The sequence below is a fragment of the Zonotrichia leucophrys genome, chromosome Z (genome assembly GCF_028769735.1).
Source record: "Zonotrichia leucophrys gambelii isolate GWCS_2022_RI chromosome Z, RI_Zleu_2.0, whole genome shotgun sequence".
Taxonomy (NCBI): domain Eukaryota; kingdom Metazoa; phylum Chordata; class Aves; order Passeriformes; family Passerellidae; genus Zonotrichia; species Zonotrichia leucophrys.
Window position 1 is genome coordinate 21,624,112 of NC_088200.1, and position 20,769 is coordinate 21,644,880.

General features: G+C 38.6%; 1 protein-coding gene across 2 annotated transcripts in view; it reads right to left on the bottom strand.

Annotated features, from left to right (window-relative positions):
• Positions 1-2,809: 2,809 nt before the first annotated feature.
• Positions 2,810-20,769, bottom strand: part of MCTP1 (multiple C2 and transmembrane domain containing 1) — a 217,926-nt gene continuing 199,966 nt past the window's right edge. For both annotated transcript variants that reach the window (XM_064735559.1, XM_064735558.1), the window contains 4 exons: positions 12,073-12,182; positions 9,328-9,437; positions 5,846-5,943; positions 2,810-4,800 (listed from right to left, as the gene is read on the bottom strand). In XM_064735559.1, coding sequence (XP_064591629.1) covers positions 4,729-4,800; positions 5,846-5,943; positions 9,328-9,437; positions 12,073-12,182 — 390 coding nt within the window. In that variant the 3' untranslated portion in view covers positions 2,810-4,728. The remainder of the gene's footprint in view (positions 4,801-5,845; positions 5,944-9,327; positions 9,438-12,072; positions 12,183-20,769) is intronic.

Consider the following 20,769-nt stretch of genomic DNA (forward strand, 5'->3'; position numbering starts at 1 on the left):
CCTAATTGTTTAACTGGAGCAGAGCAAAACTGCAAGCTCAGACATTTTAGAGGCCAGTAACCAACAACAAGATGCATGCATATTGCAGGAACAGTTATACAACTTCCAGAAATATCTTTTCCTTTAAACTTAAATTTTCTTGACTATTCTTTTCTGCACTATCATAGAGAACAGCTTCAAAATATGTCACCACCAGGGAGTGAGGAGTCAACAAAGTCTGAAGGCCTGAGGAGGTTGGTCTGGATGGGAGTCACCACAGATCCAAGAGAAGCAGAGCTGATGAAAGACAGGTATGTATGACTGCTTAATGTAGCAGTGAGAAACCAAACATGGAGTTTCAGGTAGGAGGTATGTGAGGGAAACCTGAAGTGCTGGCACGAAACCAGCAGCTGAAGCGTTGTGGCCTTATTGTCAAGGAGTTGTACCTATAAAAAGGTGAATTAGTCAAAGAATGTGTGTGAGGAAAAGCAGCCTATCAAAAGAGCAAATAGGGAGAAGAAGCAGGAAAGGATGACACGGCAAACAGTTTCTAGTTAAGGTTTAATTGTTAGTATCAGTGGTGACCAGGAAATGAAGAGTTTGGTCATGTAGAGAGTGAGGCCTAAGTGGACAAAAGGAGAGAGAGACCCTTGACATTGAGAGGTGTAGGGCCACCTTCATGGGATGCCATCTGCAGTGTCTGAAGCTGGGAAGAGGTGGGGAATGGGGTGGTTCTTGGAACTGTGTGAATGTAACTGTTGTTTTGAGCTGTCATGAGCATGTCAGGGGAAAGTATGTATCTGCATTGTGAAGAGAAAACAGGAACAGGCTGCTTCCAGCATTATAATCCATTATAATTCTTCCCCAACTCTTTTCCAACCCTGTCTTCTCAAAACTGGGGTCTGCCTCAGCAAATTGCAGTGACTGAACTTTCCTCTAAGTAAGAAAGATACTTCTAGAAACATAGTGCAGAAAGACTGGTCTTTTACTCAAATCCCAGTCCTTTAAAAAAAAAAAAAAACAAACTTGCAACAATTTAGGATATATTTGGTAGTTACCCAATTTTTCAGGAAACACTTTATTTAAGCAATCCTTCCCCATTTCTTTTTCCCTTTTCCCAACAGATATATTCAGGAACACTCAGCCTGAATAATACAAACACAGCGTAGGAAAGGTCTTATCTCCAGGCTCATTTCTTTTGATCTAGTCATTATCTCATGACTGTAAACAACAGACTCCTCCTGATACAAGTACATTTGCTTGTTGAGCTTGTTAAATGTCCCAAGGCTAGAAATCCTATGGGGAAGAAAAATATTTTTCTTTTTTGTTTAGCATATTTTTTTCAAAAGGCAGCAAAAAACCTCCTTTTATGAATGTAACTCAAGGATATACATGCTCTGCAGTCTGCTTCTGAGGCCTACAGTTTTGCAAGTCAGAGAAATGGTCAGTGCACCAAACTGCAAATCAGCAAGGTCAGTCCTTTAATGTGGCAAAAACACCACTGGAAAAGAGATATTTTTGTTGAGTACCCAGCTCAACAAAAAGGCAGTACCTTTTGCTGTTGCCATTCAGTGAGGAGGTGGTAGAGGCTTGGAGCACACTCTGGGAGTTGGGGTGCAGATGCAAGTGAGTCAGTGTCACCTGAAGAGTTTCTGCCACAAAGCACTCAAGCTCTGTGTGAACCACAAGTCAGTTAAACCAGTTCCCAGTTGGGAACCCTGCCTGCTGAGCAAAGAGCTGCAAAGCTTTCCATTATGTTTTGTAACACGTGTAATCTAACAATGATGAAATAAATAAGTTTTCCTTTACCTCCTTTGCTTCATGCTCCTGAATTATCTTCATATTAAATGCCTTAGCATCATGCAGTGCATTTGCTGGCAGCTCTTCCTCTTGTTGGTGAAGCCTATGCTCTAGGGGACCAAATTAGCTGATAGACTGTATGCAGACTGCTTAATTATTTTCTTATTATTCCACTGTTGGTTTAATTGCAATAGAAAAAAAAAAAACTCAAGGGTTATTGCACTTGGATTTAAAATACAAATACAGCAGCTCTTCCAGTTAAAGCTCATTGCTATTATGAAAAATACTTAGGTGTTCCTGCAAAGAGGAACAACGGTAAAAACAGGGTAAGCAAGTTCTGTACTGGAGTTATCAGCAGGAATGTAACAACAGCCTCTCAGATTCACTTAGTGAATTCTGAGTGCTCTGACATCCAACTAAACTAATAATTTTCTATGAACTCACATGAAGTTAAATTTTATTTCCTGAGAACAGAGACAATTTCATGATTGTAAGATACCTTATTCTTTTTTGGTTGTTTATGAACAGACAAGTTGCTTTCAGAATAAAGCCTGCCAAATCCAACAGGTTAAAAATGGACTTCAGAATCAGTCTGGAAAAGGAAGATATGTTGGAATATTCATGGCATAAGACAGGATTGGCTCTTTACAGAGGCCACCTACACAAAGCAGCATAGACAAACTGGAAATAGTGAAAATGGGTTCACTCACAAACTATTTTAATTGTGATTTTAAATTGTCTTGTTGTGGCAGGAGAATAATATTTAATCAATAAGCATTCTTAGCCTTGACTCTGTGTGTTATATTTTCATTGAGATCAATTTTGAGTGACTGAGGCATTTAAAAGGAGTTCACCATTTTTCAACAAACAGATGTTTGTTGTCTCCCTTCCCCCCGCCCCCATCCCTGCATGTTAGGGAACTTAAAATACTAAAATCCTGCCCAAGGAAATTCACTTGCCCATCACAGCACTCATGGCAAAATGACAACAGAGGATTTCAAAGACAGAGGCTTAAGAATATCTAATAGAGTGATGCTTAGAAGTGTGTTTAATTCTGGAAACATGCATAACCAGCTCAGATATTACCACCAAAGCAGACATTTGAAATTGTGTACAAAAAGAAAGACAACAAGAAATCACACGCAGGCTGGTGGGCAACGTTAAGAAGGTACAAGGCTTGCAGTGTATTAAAGAAATGTGCAAAACTGACAACAGGCAACAAACATTCACATCTTGTTGAGTCACAAATTTGTTTTTTTTAAAACAAAATAGGCTGACCAGTACCTTTGATTTCACCAATACTATGTTGCTCGTCAGGTAGGATAAGCCAAAAGGTTACACAAGCTGCAAAGTTAAACTCTTTCAAAGTCATGATGTAACAGGAGCTTGTTTAAGTCCATGGCTTTCTGCAGACCATTCATTTGATTGGCATTCTTTTAAATATACAAACAGAAGGATCAAAGTAACTGTCACATAAGAACTTGGCTATCATCTTATCTGCGAAACAAAGAAATCCAGGATGATCCTTCATAAGCAATGCAACTAACACGTATTTCTTTGGACAAATACATATTCACATGTGCTTGCAAAGTATTTCTAAATAGACTTTTCAAAAAGTATTTTTAGAGTAGTGCAATATAACTTTATCTGCAATTGCAACCAGTGAGAGGTAATCCATAGAGGACCACAGCCCCCCTTGAGGATGCAGTCCTGTCATTCTCCCCTGGGCAAAAAATCCCCTTTAATGTCACTGGGAACTAATAATGAGGAGCTGTGCACAGGTAGTCCCTCAGGAATGAGTCTCTGCTCACAATGTGGGGGGCTGAGTGTGGAAGTCTGCATGCAGCTACCAGAATATATCCCCAAGTACTCGTTATGCAGTGGCCACTAAGACATTTGAAATGTAAATGTTTCTCATCTATGTTCCATGTAATTTACAAGATAATGCAGTTTCCATGCAGTAGGGAAAGATTGTATCAGAAGAACCGACATTATTAACTAAGGAAAAAACCCTGGTGTATCAGATTTACCATAACTTCATTTTTTTTCCTCTACACGGTATTTCACATTGGTAACAGGCAATGTTATACCATAAAGCATATTAATATGATCTTGTGATTTGAATGAAAAACCTTTTCTGCAAGATATCCATATTAAAATAGTTATGTGCACAAAAACGTGTTCATAGCATGACACCCAAAGCAGTATGGAGTTAATTTTACCCATTAGAGCTAAGCTATGTAGTACAAATGAAGACTACTGGTACATGTAGAAAAATATGACAGGCAATCAGTTACAAACCTGGCAGTATTTTGAAACAGAGATTTTTAGGTCTTACAATGGAATGATAAAGACAGCAGGAACTGCTTTTGGGAGCTCCACAAAGAGATTTGCACTTGGTGTTTCTCACTGTCTTATAAGCAGCCCTACCACATAGAAAAATGTTGCACCAGAAGTTAACATCAGGGTCTGAAATTTAAAAAAATCTACTAAAACATAAGTGCAGTAGGCTCCACTACATTGCATTTCTCTTGCAATATATAAAACATAGAAAATTGTGATGATGACTAACTGGATAAAAATACGAAGGCTCACAAATAAAATATGAGAAATTTCGGAGTCAGATTTAGTGTTTTGTAGATTTAGTTAGCATGATTTGACTATCTCATGTATCTTTGACCACCAAGTAGCAATATATATTCTCCATTTTAGATTGACTCATTTAATGTGTTATATTATTTCTAACAAGGCTTTAAAATGACAAAAACCCTACTTGAAACAAATGTCTTTACAATGAGAAATCATTTTCCACCTTTTAATACTGTTACAAAATCTCCCCAGTAGATAAAAAGGCAAGATAAATAAAAATCTTAGAGAAAGTAAACGCTTCTTAGGCTTGCTCTTTTATCTTCCCCTGGCAGATCTGGTCTCCTCAACATATGAAGTTGGCTAGGCAAGATTGTTTTTCTTTCTCTTGCTTGGGCTGTGAGTAGGATCTTGTTTCAGTTCATGGTATTGCATCTGTTTAAACACAAAGTTCAGAAAGAAAGTTGTCAGGTGGCACTTGTTAGGAAAAAATAAAGATACCCTTTTTTCTGTCAGGAGATAAAAGGTTGAAAAAAAGAAGATTTTCCCCTAAAAACAACACAGGATTTGCAGATGTGATTCACCAACACCAGAATGACAGATCTAGAATAAGAAGGAAAACCAACACTAGGAATATCCTACCAGGAAATAACACTGCATGCTGATGTAAACTTAGAAAAGACTAGGGCTTTTTGTTTTCTCCATGAGCTCTCGCAGACAATAAACATTAACATCTTGACCATATTGGATACCATTCTTCATAATGTTTCTTAAAAGCTTGGCTATTTCTAAATGCCTACCACAGAGGGTATCAGATACAGAGAGAGTGTTTGCACCTGTATCTCCTACCTAATACCAGCTCTGAACTGAAACTAGAAATATGGGAAGTCTATAATCTTTGTGACACTGGATGTGATTTATGTGCTTGATGCTATCTTAAATCTTGCATGCTCTCAGGGGATTGTGTAATGCATCATAAAAGCTTGTAACTCACAACCAGCTTTTTTTGGGTTGTTTTTTTTGAAAGGAATTTATGAGCCCAGTGGAACTGTAGTCACAGCAAAAGCTTTTACCCGTTGGAAGGCCAAAGTGTTCTCAGAGTGCTGAGCAATGCTGTCTGTCTGCCTCTTCCATTATTTGACCTTCCTGTTCCTTCTCTGCCTTCTGAGAGCTACAGCTGCAGTGTTACCTATACAGTGCCTTATCCCAATCAGATTCACATCACGCTGGATGCTGCTTAATACAAGTTCTAGATATCATCTCACAAATACTTGTCCTTCTACTGATTTTTTCCAAGGATCCTAAGAGGCACAACCAATGCTGGAACTTTTTTCTCATTGGATAAAGATCTAGCAGCCTCCTTCTGGTTAATGGACTGTCCTCAGCTTGAGTTTGCAGTTTCTTTCTGCCAAAAAATATAATAGTAAATCAAAATAACTGCTTTAAAAATGATAAAATAAAATAAAATAATTATACACACCACTTGCACATCAGAAGGGACTCTGGACAGAAAGTCAAGTAGTTCGTTGTTATCAATTGCATATGGATTTCGAATCTTCTTTGTAAATTTATTGATGCCTGCAAAAGTGAAAGTTCAAATGTTACTATCATAAGATATATGACATCAAAAGATACATACTTTTGTCAAAGTTTTAAAATAGACTTTAGGATTCATTCTGAATCCTGACAGTAGCACCGAATGAATGTATGAATTGTAAACTTGGGCTCCAAAAGTTGGGCTCTGCTTCTGTGGTTCCCTGTTTCAAAATGCGAAAGTTCTAGGGACATTTTCAAATTCCTTCAATATATTTTTTTGGAAAGTCACAGAAACTGTGATTATTATGAGGAAGTTGGGAAAAGCAGAGGCATAAAAAGTACTTAATTTCTGAAGCAGAGAGGATGAGCAGAATTGGAGGACACAAGATTCATATAAGATTCAGAATATTCAAAGAAAGTATTTTTCATGCTAAGGACAATGAAACATATGGGAAGCATGAAGTCTGCATCATATGAAAGCTTTAGAGGAGTTTGCAAAAACCTCTGTGTGAGAATGACAGATAGAGACAAGCTGATGGCAGTGCAGAGGAGAGAGGATATGTCCCCTTTAGACATCATGGTCTTATAATGCCTATTGAGAATTAGTATTCAGAAGCACCAAGAAAAATCATCCTCAAAATAATCAGGAAGCAGGCTTTTAAATTCGATATGTTTTCTTAATTACATACCTAGTCAGATTCATAGACTATGAGAACCTGGTCTGTGGGCTCTGGGAACACAAGTCTAAAACATGGACAGGAACAGTGCAAACTGCATTGACTCTCATGTGAGCAGGAGAAAGCCAGGACATTATTAAAAATATGCCTTTCTATGTAATTTATCCAGGCTCTATCAGATATAAGATTACATAGTTTATGTTCCACAAAGTCTTTGGTGCCCAGACTTTTCAGAAAGCTTTAGCAAGGACATAAAGCCTTTGGATAGGGCATGCAAGATTCAGTGTTGACAACACCCACAGCATCCCGCTGCTAGAATCCTCAGTTCTGCAGCGCAGATAGGAGATGCTGCCCTCCCTTTATATAGTGTTTGATAGTGAGTGTTCAGAAGGAACATCTGACCTTCAGACACCTTTGTTTAAGAAGAGGTTTTGCATCAGGAAGTGACTGCAAATTTAAGGTTGAACACCACTGTTCATTGCACATGGCCACTGGACCACTCATGGGTGAGTTCTGGTGGTTTGATCCCACTTTATCACACCTGATGAAAAAAAATACCAGTCAACATGTGAAACCTCAAGAAAGGAAAAGCGCTGCACAGATGAGAGGAGACACTACAGGAGAAGCAGAATAGAACAAGGAGACTGGTCTTTTCCAACAGTTTGAAAATTTTCAGATTAAAATAATTACAGTTTTTTCCACATTAACAGCTGTAGCTGTTACCAGGACTCAGCACTTCATCAAATGGGATTAGGATGGAGAGGTGGTTTCTGCTCCACCCCACCTAACACACCACATCTTCAAGGACCGGTAGTCTCCACTGGGAGAGACACAGCCAGGAAAGGATGGAGAATTTCTTGCTAGGGCAGGCTGAAAGGAGCAGACACTATGGATGCACAGAAGACAGACAGCTATACAAAAGATGACATGTAATATGAAGAAATTTTAATTTAAAAACTCTGCCTTCCAAAGAACAAAATGGACAGATGCTGCTACAGACCAGCTCAAACATTCCTATGGAAGTAAGTCAGAAAAGAGAAATCAAATGGCTTCCCACAGGCAGGATGGATGAATACGTTGAAGAAATATACACAGGAGAGGCTAGAAACATGCAGTGATGGAGAAAACAGGTAGGTGTTTGGAATACTGCAATTTTTGAAGGAACAGATGCTCAAAGGTGTTCTCAGCATAACAGGGCTCTGTGAGAATTCATTTCACCCTGAGGAGGTCTGGACTGTGGGACCTGCACTGTGCAGTACCTGTCTGGTCTCCTGCCATGATGCAAGAGAAAAAGATTCCTAAAGAAGGGATCAACATACACTTTCTGAGTAAGAAGTCACCTGAACTGAAATGCAGGAGAAAAATGTGGAGTCAAAACCTCTAGTGAACCAAGGGGCTTGAAGATATATATCTGTAGCCTATGTAACTTGAAGGCAGGGAGAGAAGAGATGCAGAGAGTGCAAGGTGCATTTATAATAATTTGTGCTTACACTATTCATCCATGGTTTGGGAGGCTTGGGAGTTGAGATTCTGCCTTATCTGAAACAGAGATATTTCTGTGGGAGTGTGACACTTCCAGGGGCATGAGTCATGAGCTTTTCAAAGAACAGTTCTGGCTCTACAGTTATGTGGATCTTGGAGGGGTATTATAATCTCAGATTATTGTACCAAACCTGATGTAAAAAAGCAAGACGTCAGACCTGTCTGAAAAATGACAGACAAATACTTTGAACTTCCTGTGTGCATGCTAGAAGAAATGAAATTTTGGGAACAAACTAAGAGTCTGGGTTACACTTAAGTGATGCATGGTATGGGGGAAGAAGTAAAAGTCAAAGAAGGAAAAGAAAGGAAGCCCATATGCTTGCTTTTGTTCATTCTGTAGAAATACTTTTGTTCATATCTTCTTTATTGTTTCAGCTATGATAATCTGGGAAAACATTCTAAGAAAATTACTAATACTGACTGATAAACAAAAAAAAATTCTTTGGAGTCAGTTCAATGATTTTATGCTGTCTCCTGAATTCCAAACTTTTTCACAAAAGAGTGACTGGTATTCTTCAGAAAGAAAATCTGGCCACTGTGCTCTTCATTAGTCTGTGTTACTGGCTACAGCAGCTGGTGGTGTAAGAAGTATGAAAAGATATACAAATGAAAACCTGGAGCATTATTTACAACAGATGTGGTAACAGTAGCTTTTTAAAATCAGTATAAAGAATAGATATAAGCACAACTAGTGAAAGCTTGGATCAATCATAATTCCATCCCCCTACATGCCCAGAGTTTCTGTTCATTATCAACCAGCCAAATACCATGTATTCCTTTCTGTCTAACTAAAGGTGACCCCTTAAACAGGTTTCTTGCTGCTATGTTTGCATACACTTACACAAGATAAAGCACTGCAGTAAAAAAGGCGTATTGTCCTAAAGCACGATATAGATTGAAATGCCTCTGATTGTGTGTAAGTGGTGAAAATAAATCAGAGTAATATCTAGACAAAGCTACACTTTGATATATGAAGAATCCTCATGGCTAAATGTTTATAGTATGATTAAGTCTAAAATGTCAGCCAAGAAAAATGCATTTTGCAGGTGGGCCTAAATATTTACATCGTTGCTGCTAACTAACATGCCTAATTCCATTATAGGGTAGCTTCATGACCATAAATACCGAAAAGTAGTGTCAGTGTAAGTCATCCATTAAAAACCAGGTTTTTAAAGCAATACAGACAATTTAAAAGGGCTTTACTTACCCCAGACAAGGACAATGTATCTCAGTGGAATGAAATACAGGATGATGGTGAACACAGAGAGGGCAACAATTGCCAGCCAGCTCAGGAATGGGACAGTCCAGTTGAATGTACTAAAGAAAAATTAACAAAAGTCAGAACTGAGGTAGGCCAACAGAGCCAATAAAAGAGGAAAGGACAGTGGGAGAAGTGTCAGTTTCCATCAGGAAGAACAAACTGAGTCTACTAATGAAAGCATGGATGCATTTGCCATTCATCAGGGAAAGCCTGGGCTTGGATCCAGTGTCAGCAGAAATGAAAGGAGGTCTTAGCTTTGCCCACTTGCCTGCTGAGTTTCACCTCTCCCGGCCCAGCAGTGCACATCTGCCAGGGGAATCACTGCTCTGCTTTTTGGAAATCTCAGTGCCTAACCCCAGTTTCAGCCCCAGGAAAAACCCACAGAGCTCCTTACACTCCAAATGTACTCGCACAGGCAATCTCCATTCCCTTCTCAACACCAAGGCAGAGTAGGACACAATAGTTGTAAGAACTACTGCTAAGGCTTTCTTGTTTTATCTGCTCCCTCTTCCACTTTAAGGATAGCACAAGGAGTAAAGGCTGAACAGGGACATTCCCCTCTGTCTGAGGTACAGGGGCACTCCTCAGCCAGGTGCCTTCCAGCTCTGGGGGAAAAAGAAAAGGCAAGTGCATGGCTATGCAAAGGTGGAGACTCATCCCTGTGCATAAGGAGAGGGCTAGGGGGGAAAAAGAGGAGGTAGAAAAGTTAGTCATGAAGACAGGGATAATGCAACAGCAGTGGCTGAGGGAAGAAAAAAACCCCTGGATGTCAAAAGAAAAAAAAATATTCAAACAACCTTGAAATAAGTAAAGGTTATTTTTCTATGAATAAAGAAAGAGAATTTCTGGGATCCCATCAGAGTTCCAGGATATTACCTTTCCAAAAAAAGTCACAGATAAAAACATCCTCACTAAGGGTCCGAGACTCTATTCTGATAAAACTCTGCCACAGTTTGGAAAATTGAGGTGTGAGGGTGAGTTAATGGATATTGGAAAGGGTGCTGTGGGTCTCCAACTCCTGTGTTCACTGAAGAGAGAAAGACCAGATGATAATTTTATACATACATCCCATAGGAACGTTGGTTAAGGGGAGCCTGGCTTGGTGTATTTGTTCTGTGAAGGCACTGCCATCTCAAAAGTGTTGCATGACATATATCCAGAAGGATAATGTGGCTTTAAATCTAAATAGTTTAATGATACACTTTAAAGTATTACTACAGCTATATTCTCAATCAACGTGATTACATAATTTTGGCTTCTCTAGATGAATAATTGCAATTACCTGAATTGCAAGCCATATTTTTCATTATGAGCTCTGACTTCCTGTGTTTATTTGTCTTCTTATTTCCTTGGCAATTTTGACATGTCTCCACTAGCATTATGTTAGTGTCACTTAGTGTAGGATGCCTCTCTTTATCCTCGGGGGACACCTGCTCTTTTCCCCTTTTCTGTAGGCATTTGGGATGAACAGAAGGTTGAGGGTCTGCTCGTGTTCCTGTGACTCGGCTTTGTGCAATGATCACAGACACACCATGATGTGTGGGAGCACTGGCTCCTCACTTAGCAAAGCTCCTTATGGGCTGTGTTAACACAGCATTCAGTACAGGTTTCCCATTATAGTTTTAGGAACAAATTACAAAGATTTATAGTCTCACTCAGTTTACAAAATTCTGTAGCTCTCATCTGGTATATAACAGAACAAACCCTATCTCCAAAATGCACAATTAGAACTACTTAATCGTCAAGACAACTTCCACGAATAGCCTCTTGATAAAGGACATTTTTCAGAGACTGGTTCATTTTTCTAACTGGAGAACCTGTGTGATACAATATGCTTGCATCTGCCTCTCCTGCTGTGAATACAGCCTGCCTGGAATTGTCCCTATGGGAACACTTTCCCAGGCTTTCCTATTAGGAACTTTGTTCTTAAACGAATCAATGGCAATGTCCATTTCATCGAAACTGAACGGGACAGCCTTAGAGATGATCCTCAGGATTCCTGCAGACTGACCTCCACCCAAGGCATAAAATTAACTTCCAAAAGTAAATTGGGTAGTGATGAGATGCTCTTGGCTTTTGAGATGCAGAACACCAAGTCAATCCTCTCCATTTTTTGCAGCTGACACCTGGAAGGTGTCTCTCAAATAATAAACCTTGTGCTGCTGTCCATTGATCATGCCAGAAATACACCAATACATTTCTGTAGTACTCTCAGAACCTCTCTTTTTAATGTCCAGATTTGTTGGCAATTTTTATATATTATGTATTAGGTGTTACAAATTACAAATACTCTAAAGGAAAGGTTTTGCTGACCAATAAATAAAACTTCTAGCAAGGGAACATATTTACACCCTTAAAATATGAAACTCCTATTCAGTTCTGCTTATTTCCTTTATCAAAATTGCATTTTTTATTATTGCTTTTAAATAACAACCTCATAACAACATGCTCTTTCTCTTTTACTTAAAACCCTTACTTTTTATTTTTGACCCAATTAATATAGTTCTAAACTCCAGAATTAATGTAGGAGAATTTCCACTGAGTGAGGGGCCTCCACAGAGCAAAGTAAATATAGGTGAGTTTGAACGATGGACTCCCGTGGAATAAGTAAGTAAAAATCTAACATATCTCAGCATGAAAAAGATGTTAAAGAGTATTGGAGAGCAATCCAGCACCTGTGTCAGCACTTACTTTTTGATCCTCTCACCAAAGGAAGCAATTTCATCTAGGATATTCTGGACAGTGACACACACCTCCTGGATGGCATAAAGTCTATTCATAAATCCTTTCTTTTCACTGTCCTAAATAAAATAATAGGAGTAGTTGAGTAAAAGAATTTCTGACTGTAGGAAAAGGATTTTGTAGCTATCAGTTGATTTTCAAAAGGTCCTGTGTTACAGATTCATGTAAAAGAATTGGTAAAACCTGGCAATAAGAAAAGCATTTCTTGTCCTGTAAACAGTGCTTATTGCAACACAAATGCTTTAGTATATATGCTGAGCTCCACACAATTTTGTCTGTCACTGCATTAGTTTCTAAACACATATTTGAATAAGCCAAGTCTCAAGGTTTTAAACATGCTGAGGGTGCCAACCTTGTACGTTGTGTGCTCTTTCAAGTGACAAGAGTCATAAGGTGGAGTAAAGGCAGTTTTATTGAAATGCTGGTTCTTGAGCTGATGTAAGCAGAGGAAAATAAACATTTCTGGTGGAACGCATTGAGCAAGAAACCAGAAAAACTCACCTCCTATAGAGGGCTGTTCTTTTTCCCCCAAATATCTATCTCTAAATCTAAACATGTTTGCAGCATCAAATCCACTAACAATACTGTGTTAAATGGGATTAAAATGAAGTATCACCATGGAAAAAAAAAATTTCTCTTCATTTTTTTCCAGACCACAGATAAGACAAAAGGTTTTGTTCAACATTTCCAATGGGTTGCTGCTGTATTACCCTAGCAAGTGTGAACATGATTATTGTTTTCTGAAAATAAGAAATGGAAAGAAAATTTTGTACTCTGAGAACAATATTTCATTAATAAAGTTCAACTTTTTGTAATCACAAACCACATCATACAACAGTCTCTGTCATTGACTCCAAAGTTCAACATCTAAGAAATATATGTTGCATTTAATTTTTCTTTTCTTCCCTGATGCTGTAACTATCAGACAGAATATCTGTTCACTCATTTTGTTGACATTTTTGCTATCTTAATAAATTAGATTATCATTTAATCGTTTCAACATCACTGGTTCACTGAAAATGGTGCTGTCGAGATTACCTGTGAAGATGTTTGAAAGTATTTAGTTAGAGAATACAGATTTTCTAAAAAACAACCACAAGAGAAACAGACAGAGATGAGAAAACTACTTTCAGTGATTCAGTGTAATTTATAAACCAAGCACTTCAGACAGAGCAAAACCACCAGTTCCTTAGGAAAAGTGAAAGACCTTATATTTCACATAAGATTAATAATTATTATATCACAAAGAATTATTTTTGTTTTCTGAAAATGACCATAACGGATCAGAACCAGTGATATCAACTAGATCCAGTGCTGCACAGCAACACAGAGCCATTTATGTAAGTTATTTCCTTAATCTTTACTGCATTCTTGAAGCCTTTGCAATGACGCCATTATTCTCCTCAGGTATACAGCTTCTGAAGATGTGCATCATATATCAGCGTGCTTCATTTGTCATCAAGAAATAGGCATCTGCTCAATTCCCTCATGTAAAACACATACTTACAAGTATAATGCTCCCTTGCACAGCAGAAATGAACAATAATCCATACAGGCATTTTTCTGCTTTCTAAATATGAAAATTGCCTCTTGTCTCTTCAGTTTTAAGAGATTCTGCCCTCCATGTAAATTCATTTTGGTTTATAATTAACTTGTGTGAAAAAAGAACTATGTCACTCTAACAAGACCTGTGTCATATCCAGAACTCAAGTGGTATTACATTCAAAGGTCATGAGGCTGTTTTAATTTATAAGTGTCTTACACAATAAAATTGTACCTTTATTCACGTCATGATTTAGGAATGGCACTCTCCAATTTAGTGCTCCCACTGAGACTTTCCAAATCCTGCTGGTGCATGCTCACTCCCTCTCCCTCCCCACCCAGTACTGGAGGCACAAAAGATCGTGGTGGAGATAAAAACAATTTACTGGGAACAGCAATGAGATAAGGAAATGAACAACAGTGACAATATCAAAACCAAAAGTGTACAGAAGAGACAGTGTGATTTACATGTGAAATGCTCACCATAGAGCCTGACCCACCCACAGCCACACCACCACGGCCAGGCTCGAAGCCAGTGCCACACTTAGTCAACCTAAAGGAATGCCTCTTCCTGCAAGAGAATCCCTTTCTCCTGCCCCTAACAATGATCAGAGATGGTAGAAAATAACCTTTAGGTTCTAGCCATTCCCCCTCCTGGCTACTGCAAAAATTCATCCAGTCCTAGCCAGAACCAGGCAATCAAAAATATATCAGTTTTAAATCACTTCCACAAATACCGTGAAGACAGAATGAGAGAGAGAAAGGATTACTATTTCCAACCTACTGCACCTTCTGAGCTTAAAGGAAATTTGTTGACATTCTCTGAGGTATGATTAGACAAAACAGCACAGGAAAGAGGAGGCAGTCAGAAAAATCATGGTTCCTCTTTGCTTAAACTATTCCAACTATTCCCACACGTCCCACAACTATTAACTGTTTTTTATTTCCTGCTCCAAATATTTGTGCAAAAAATAAGCTGGACTATGGAAAAACTGCACTTATTTTCTTCCAGCAAGATGCCATGTTATCAAATACAATACATGAGCTACCTAGAGTAAACAAAGGTTCTTAATAATTAATTTTTCAAACACTGCTGGCATTTCCTTTCCAGAGAAAGATGGTGTGAGAGACAGGAGGAGACTGGTGGCTTGAAACATTTCAGTTGCATGAATGGGATAAGGGGTAAGACAAGCCTTGCCCTTGTGAGGTGGTGAGCTGCTCCATCCACCCCAGCGCCCAGAGCCTGTACTCTGGAGGGGCCACAGTGGATGAAATGTTCCCAACCTGCCCCTGGAGCCCCTAACCCGGCCCCAGAGTGGATACCAATGTCCCACCTGGGGGAAGGGCCCAGGAAAGCCTAAGCTTACTCACGCTAGAGCACGAGGCAAGCACTTGACCACTGGAACCAGTGGTAGTCATTTTTGCTCTTTTCTATATCTCTTCTTTCTCTTTCTTCTTTTTCATCCAATTACTTCTTCATGAAATCTAAGTAACTTAAAATCAAATGGGTTGGAGTTTGTCAAGTTGGATGGACTTGGAGCGTGCTAAATTAATGCTTTGTGAAATGCTTTGTGTTGATTCAACGTTGCTTTAAACTTTTAACAAAGTTCCCTGACTTTCTGAAGTTGTCAGTAAAGTTTTTGTTGTTTTGACTCTTGAGAAATATTTTGTTGGTATTTCTCTTTTCTCATCTAACTTGGGTAAAAGAAAAAAAACAACCCATAAGCCTCTTTAAGGGACTCAGCAAGAGAGGTCTGGGGCCTTGAATATGGGCCGTGACTGGAATTGACTGGAATCAATTTCATCATTTGCATGACTACAACTGCCAATTTTCTGGACATAATTGTCATTTAAATAGTAGATGAAATGTATAATACAAAGCTAACAAAGCTTAATACAAAGCTTTATTACTACTTCATTTGTGTGTTTTATTTGTTTGCAGTAGGCTTAAGGTATCTGAAAAGCAAGAGATTTGCTAGGGCATGGTTGTGAGCCATGTTAGCTTTTCACAAACTGTGAAAGCAGAGTCAAATTGATACTGATAGTATGACCTGAATTGTAAAAAGGGTATGAACCCAAAGTAAAGTCTGAGAAAATGTCCTACTTCTCTTTCACAGGAAATTGGAAATTAAAGATTGATATGCTGTTTGCTGAATAGTAGTACTTAACATTTACATACTGATTTTCAGCCAGAACTGTATCTTCCTTTTGGTGAAACCAAAGCAAAACAAAGTAAATTACTAGCTCTAAACTATGTCAAGCTAATTTACACAAATCCCTAAATAAAATCTATGTTATGTGAGTCTTTTTATTCAACACACTGTTCTTCCAACCCCATGACAAAATAGGTTGATTTAGGAAAGGATTATACCTGTAATCCTAAACCTCTCTCCTCTCCAAGTGAAAGTGCGTTTGAAAACCAAACATTTCAAATGACTGGCAAAGTGAGAGAAATAAATAAGCCTGACTCAAAATTATACTCTGGTAAAGGTAATGGGTTTAAGCCAGAAACAAGGAAAAAAAAAAGAAAAAAAAAGTTTTAAATACAGAGAATAAAACTCTGAACATTTTATGGTGGATAACTGTCCTACTACTAACTTCTAATTTGGAGAGAAAGACACAGATCATAAGAAGAGAGTTTTGAGAAAAAAACGGAAATGCTGAAGGGCAGGATACTGTCTCTTAAGAGTGGGGAGTGTGGGCAGTTCACTGCCCCACCAGGCAAGGCCTGACCCCTTCCCCTACACATGGGCATCCAAAAACACCTTGAACATCAACCTTTCTAGGCTCTGAAAACCTGTGGCTGCAAAGGCAAAAGTATAGCCCTTCTGCTATCAGTGAAGAACCCCTCTAATCATCTTTGACTTGTAGTAACAAGCCAAAAAATCTCTATTGCTTAAACAGAAGCTTCTGTGAGAAAACTCTTCAGATTATTTCAACTAATAATTGGTGTCCAAAGTAAAGTCCATAAATAGGCACCGACATCACCCCTCAGCAGGAGACTCTGGGCTCTAACACTGTGGCAGACTTCCTTTGTGGACTGATGAAATAGACCCAGAAGTAGTTGGTAGTTAATGCATTAGTCCTGCAGGAGTCATTAGTACTGCTCAGAAAAACTTACAGACCAGCAGGTTTTTGTGTGGCCACTGCTCAAAACCCCACCTCAGTAATTACCTTCCAAAACCTAACCACTGCTGTCTGTGAAGCCCACAAAGAAGAAGACAGTAAGCCAATACTGTTTCAGCTCTGGAGGCCTTTGATCTCCCTAAAGTCTCCTGAATCTCTATCAAAAGGCCACAGATCTGGTGACGGACACTCAGTTAAGTTTTTATTTTTTCAAATGTGGGAGACAGAAATCCTGTTCACTTCTGGCAAGCAACACAAAGCACTCTGGGAAAGGTTCAACTTGTGGAGAGGTGAAAAACAATTCCTATAACCAGGGAACAGGTTGCATGGCTGGCATGTGGCTGCTATGTGTGTGGGGCAGCGATTGCTTGGGGAGAGGCATGGACACTGCAGATCAGAGAGCTGCAGAGAGCTGCTTGGGTAAAGGGACACATGAACAGTGACACCGCAGTGCCAGGCAGCCAATGCACGCTGGGCTTGGTTAAGTTTAGAGCATGGAAAGGCTTGGTTTGCTGCAGTAAATAATCTTCTTCAGAGCAAGCAAGAAGGTCTGTGTGTCTTTGCTACAAAGCTACAATCAAATTCTTAGGTAAATAGAAGGAGGACAGACAACCATGATGATATTGTTATCTTAAAGCTGACTGTGGAAGCAGGTCTTGAGGTAAAGCTACAGGAACTGGAGAGGTGCAGGAGCTGAGAGTCAGGTTATTTTAACTATCTTATTTATTATTATCTTATTATCTTATATTTTAACTATACCCTTGCAGGCTATCACTCACAGAGCAGCTTAATCACATTATTCTTCCCAATTCTTGAATTGAAAAGGTATGGGAAGACTCTTGGAGATATTAAACCTTCTCAATGGAACCTTAATGATTCAGAAGTCCCCACCCTTTCAGTAAAACAGATTGTAACTCTTGAGATTTTCACCTATTTCAAATAGTGACAGATAGCATGTCCAGCAGACAGGTACCTGCATATCTTCTCTTTTCAGCATCAGCAAAATAGAAAACCTGCTTGGTACTCCTTCCACTCTGAAAAGGACCAGCAGGAACAGGTTTCCTTAAAGCACTGGCACCATTTCACCTCAGACATCAAATCTGTGGGTTATGTAGATAACCAGAAATGAGTTTTTAACTTGGGTCCTCAACTTCACCCATATTACTGGGCACCACACCTTAAGTGACCACATTTTTCAGATACTATCAGCTGTCTACAAATGCTCAATATATCATCTTAAAAATCTTTGTGCTAGCACGTGTCTTTATGTGTGCATGGTGATGAGGTCTGAAAATTAGGCTCATTCCTAATTGGAAATCAGGCTGAGGATTATAAAATATGGAGAAAACCACATAATAATGAAGAGTAGAGTTTTACAGAGAGAAATTCTATTTGTGGTCATGATTATTAAATATAGAAGCCATAAAATGTTATTGACTAGTAAGAGTCCATATTTAAAATAGCAGATAATAGGAACAACAGAAATTATATAAACATGTGGAAGAAAATACTGAAGACTCAGTAAAGGACTGTTAAACAGACTTTTTTCACCATTGCCCAGCCTTTGATAAGATCTGCAGCTGAAGACCTGGTGTGATAAGGGGCCATGAGCTTTGACAGTGGCAGTGAATGCTGCTGGCCCTGCTGTTAAAGGTAAGTGAAGTGCAGGGCCAGCTAACTATCCCCTATCACGGGAATATCCCGTGAATACCGTGTCCATGGTCCCAAGCTGGAGTGGAGCTGCCCAGCTGCTGCCATAAAGCACCTCTTAGACTCTATATAAGTGAGTGCACAGCAAGTTTGTTAGAGCCCTCATCACCAACAGAGAAAGGAAGGAGGATCTTCACAGGATGCCACAGATTCTTGGTGGTAATTACCTGCCTTTCTGTAGTTCTTTGCTTTTTCCTACTTTTCTGTTTTCTTTCTTGCTCTTTCTTTGATAGTGAGTATTATAATTTTGATTATCAACATTTGACCTCCTTTGTGTCTTAAACTCACTTGGGGTATTTTGGAATCCTGCCCTCCCTGTGTCTGCATCTTAGGACACATTTCCAGATTGGGACAGACTCACTGTTTATGAAGACACACGCCTATGAGCATGAATAACCTGCTCGTAGCCGTGGGGTTGGGCTAGATATCTCCAGAGGTGCCTTCCAACCCTAAGAATTCTGTGATTTTGTGTGAATATTACAACAGTCTGTACTTCTCAAACATTACACTGAGAGTTGATAAAAATAATTTTGAACCTTCTGTGACTTTTTGGCAGTACCACCTATGTAATGAATTAAATTTTTTTCATGGACTACTGCAGAGCTAGAAGATAAATTTAAAATTGGGGGGAAATATGCCAAGAGCTACAGTAATAATTCTAAAGAAAAAGAAGATAGTGCAAGCTTTCCAGAGCAAAGAAATAACACCGTAATGGCAATTATGTAAATTATGTTTAAATTGAGATTTTTGACTAGTACTCTTTATTTTCTCTTTCTTCCTATCCCATTACCCAGTGCTTTTTTTAAAACATGTTCCTTCCTGATCTCTCCTTCACTGCACATTTGAATAGTGTAAGGACAGCACTCCAGATAAAAGGCAGAAACATGGAGGCAACAGAGCCAGTTTATAGAGCAACATGCAATTCCACCAAAGGGCCATCCAGTAGGGAGAAACAAAAATATAATTTTTGTTTCATGATACCTTTCTGACTAATATGAGACTGACTCATAACCTTTATGAGGCATTTTTATATAGTAAATATATATAATTTACACTCTAATATACACTCTAAGCAAATACATTACTTGAAAAGGGTGAAACCTTGTTTGTTCATGGTGATAGATTCAGGAGCAAAAAGCCAACAAAAGGCACAAATTTTGTTTTGCCTTTCTTTGCCTTGTTTTGGAAGGAAACTCATAAAACTAAGGTGCTGTAGGGTTGAGCACTCAATGAATGTGTTTTAGGTCAATGTTTTAAGTACCTGAAATTCTTCTTTTGGATGTCTTTTTCTTCACCCCTTTGACTATGCTTAGAGAAGGGAAGACAGAATATCTTATGTGAGTCAGAACAGCACTGGAGCTTGACAGTGATCTCATTAATACTTCTTTTGTACCCAGCCACATCAATGCAATCCAAAAGAGGCAAACACAGAAATCATGGTATATTGTGCATCAGCAGTTTGCAATAGTTAATTTAGTCAGAATACAGTCCTGGTATTCTACTAAAGAACAAACTTTGGCCATGATTTTACAGTTGAATTTGTAATTTCTAGTGGTTCTAATGTTTACCCTATACTGAATGAAAACTGCAATTAATAAGATGGTCATTAATGCAGCTCTTTAAGTTCTGTTATACAAATGCGAGGGATAATAGACACAAAAGTTAAATCTCAAGGGTCTAACAACACTCAAAATGTAAGGAAAGAGCCTGCTAGTTTTATTGGAAAGAGTTATTTTAAATAAGAAGAATCTTGATATGCAAGAGCCTGGAAGAATGCTGCAATGAAAATAAGACCTTTCAGCTAGCATAAAAATTCTGCATGCAGGTAGGGATGAAAGAAATAGGCAAAGAAACCAGAAAAGGAATGCTGAAAGACTGAGCTTAGCAAAACATCTGAATCATTGAGATAATCTGTAATCATCGCTTATCTAAATAGCACACACACATTTTTGTTGTCCACTCATTATCTATAAGATAATAAACAATAATCATCAAAATAATACAGTACTCTGTTCTGAAAGTTAAAACTAGCCTGAAAATTTATCTTTCAGTAAGGGCCCACACATGTGTCACTAACTGATATGCAGGGAATTGATATGCAACAGTACAGTGCTGGAGTTAGTAATCTAAAATTTCAGTTACAATTCTGAAATACACTTTCTTGGATGTAGCAGAAGTAAAAGTTAATTTGATATTTTAGTGTATGTAGAAAGCAATTTTCATTTTCTCCTTGTAAATATTACAATGTTAAATGTGCTTTTGCAAAAA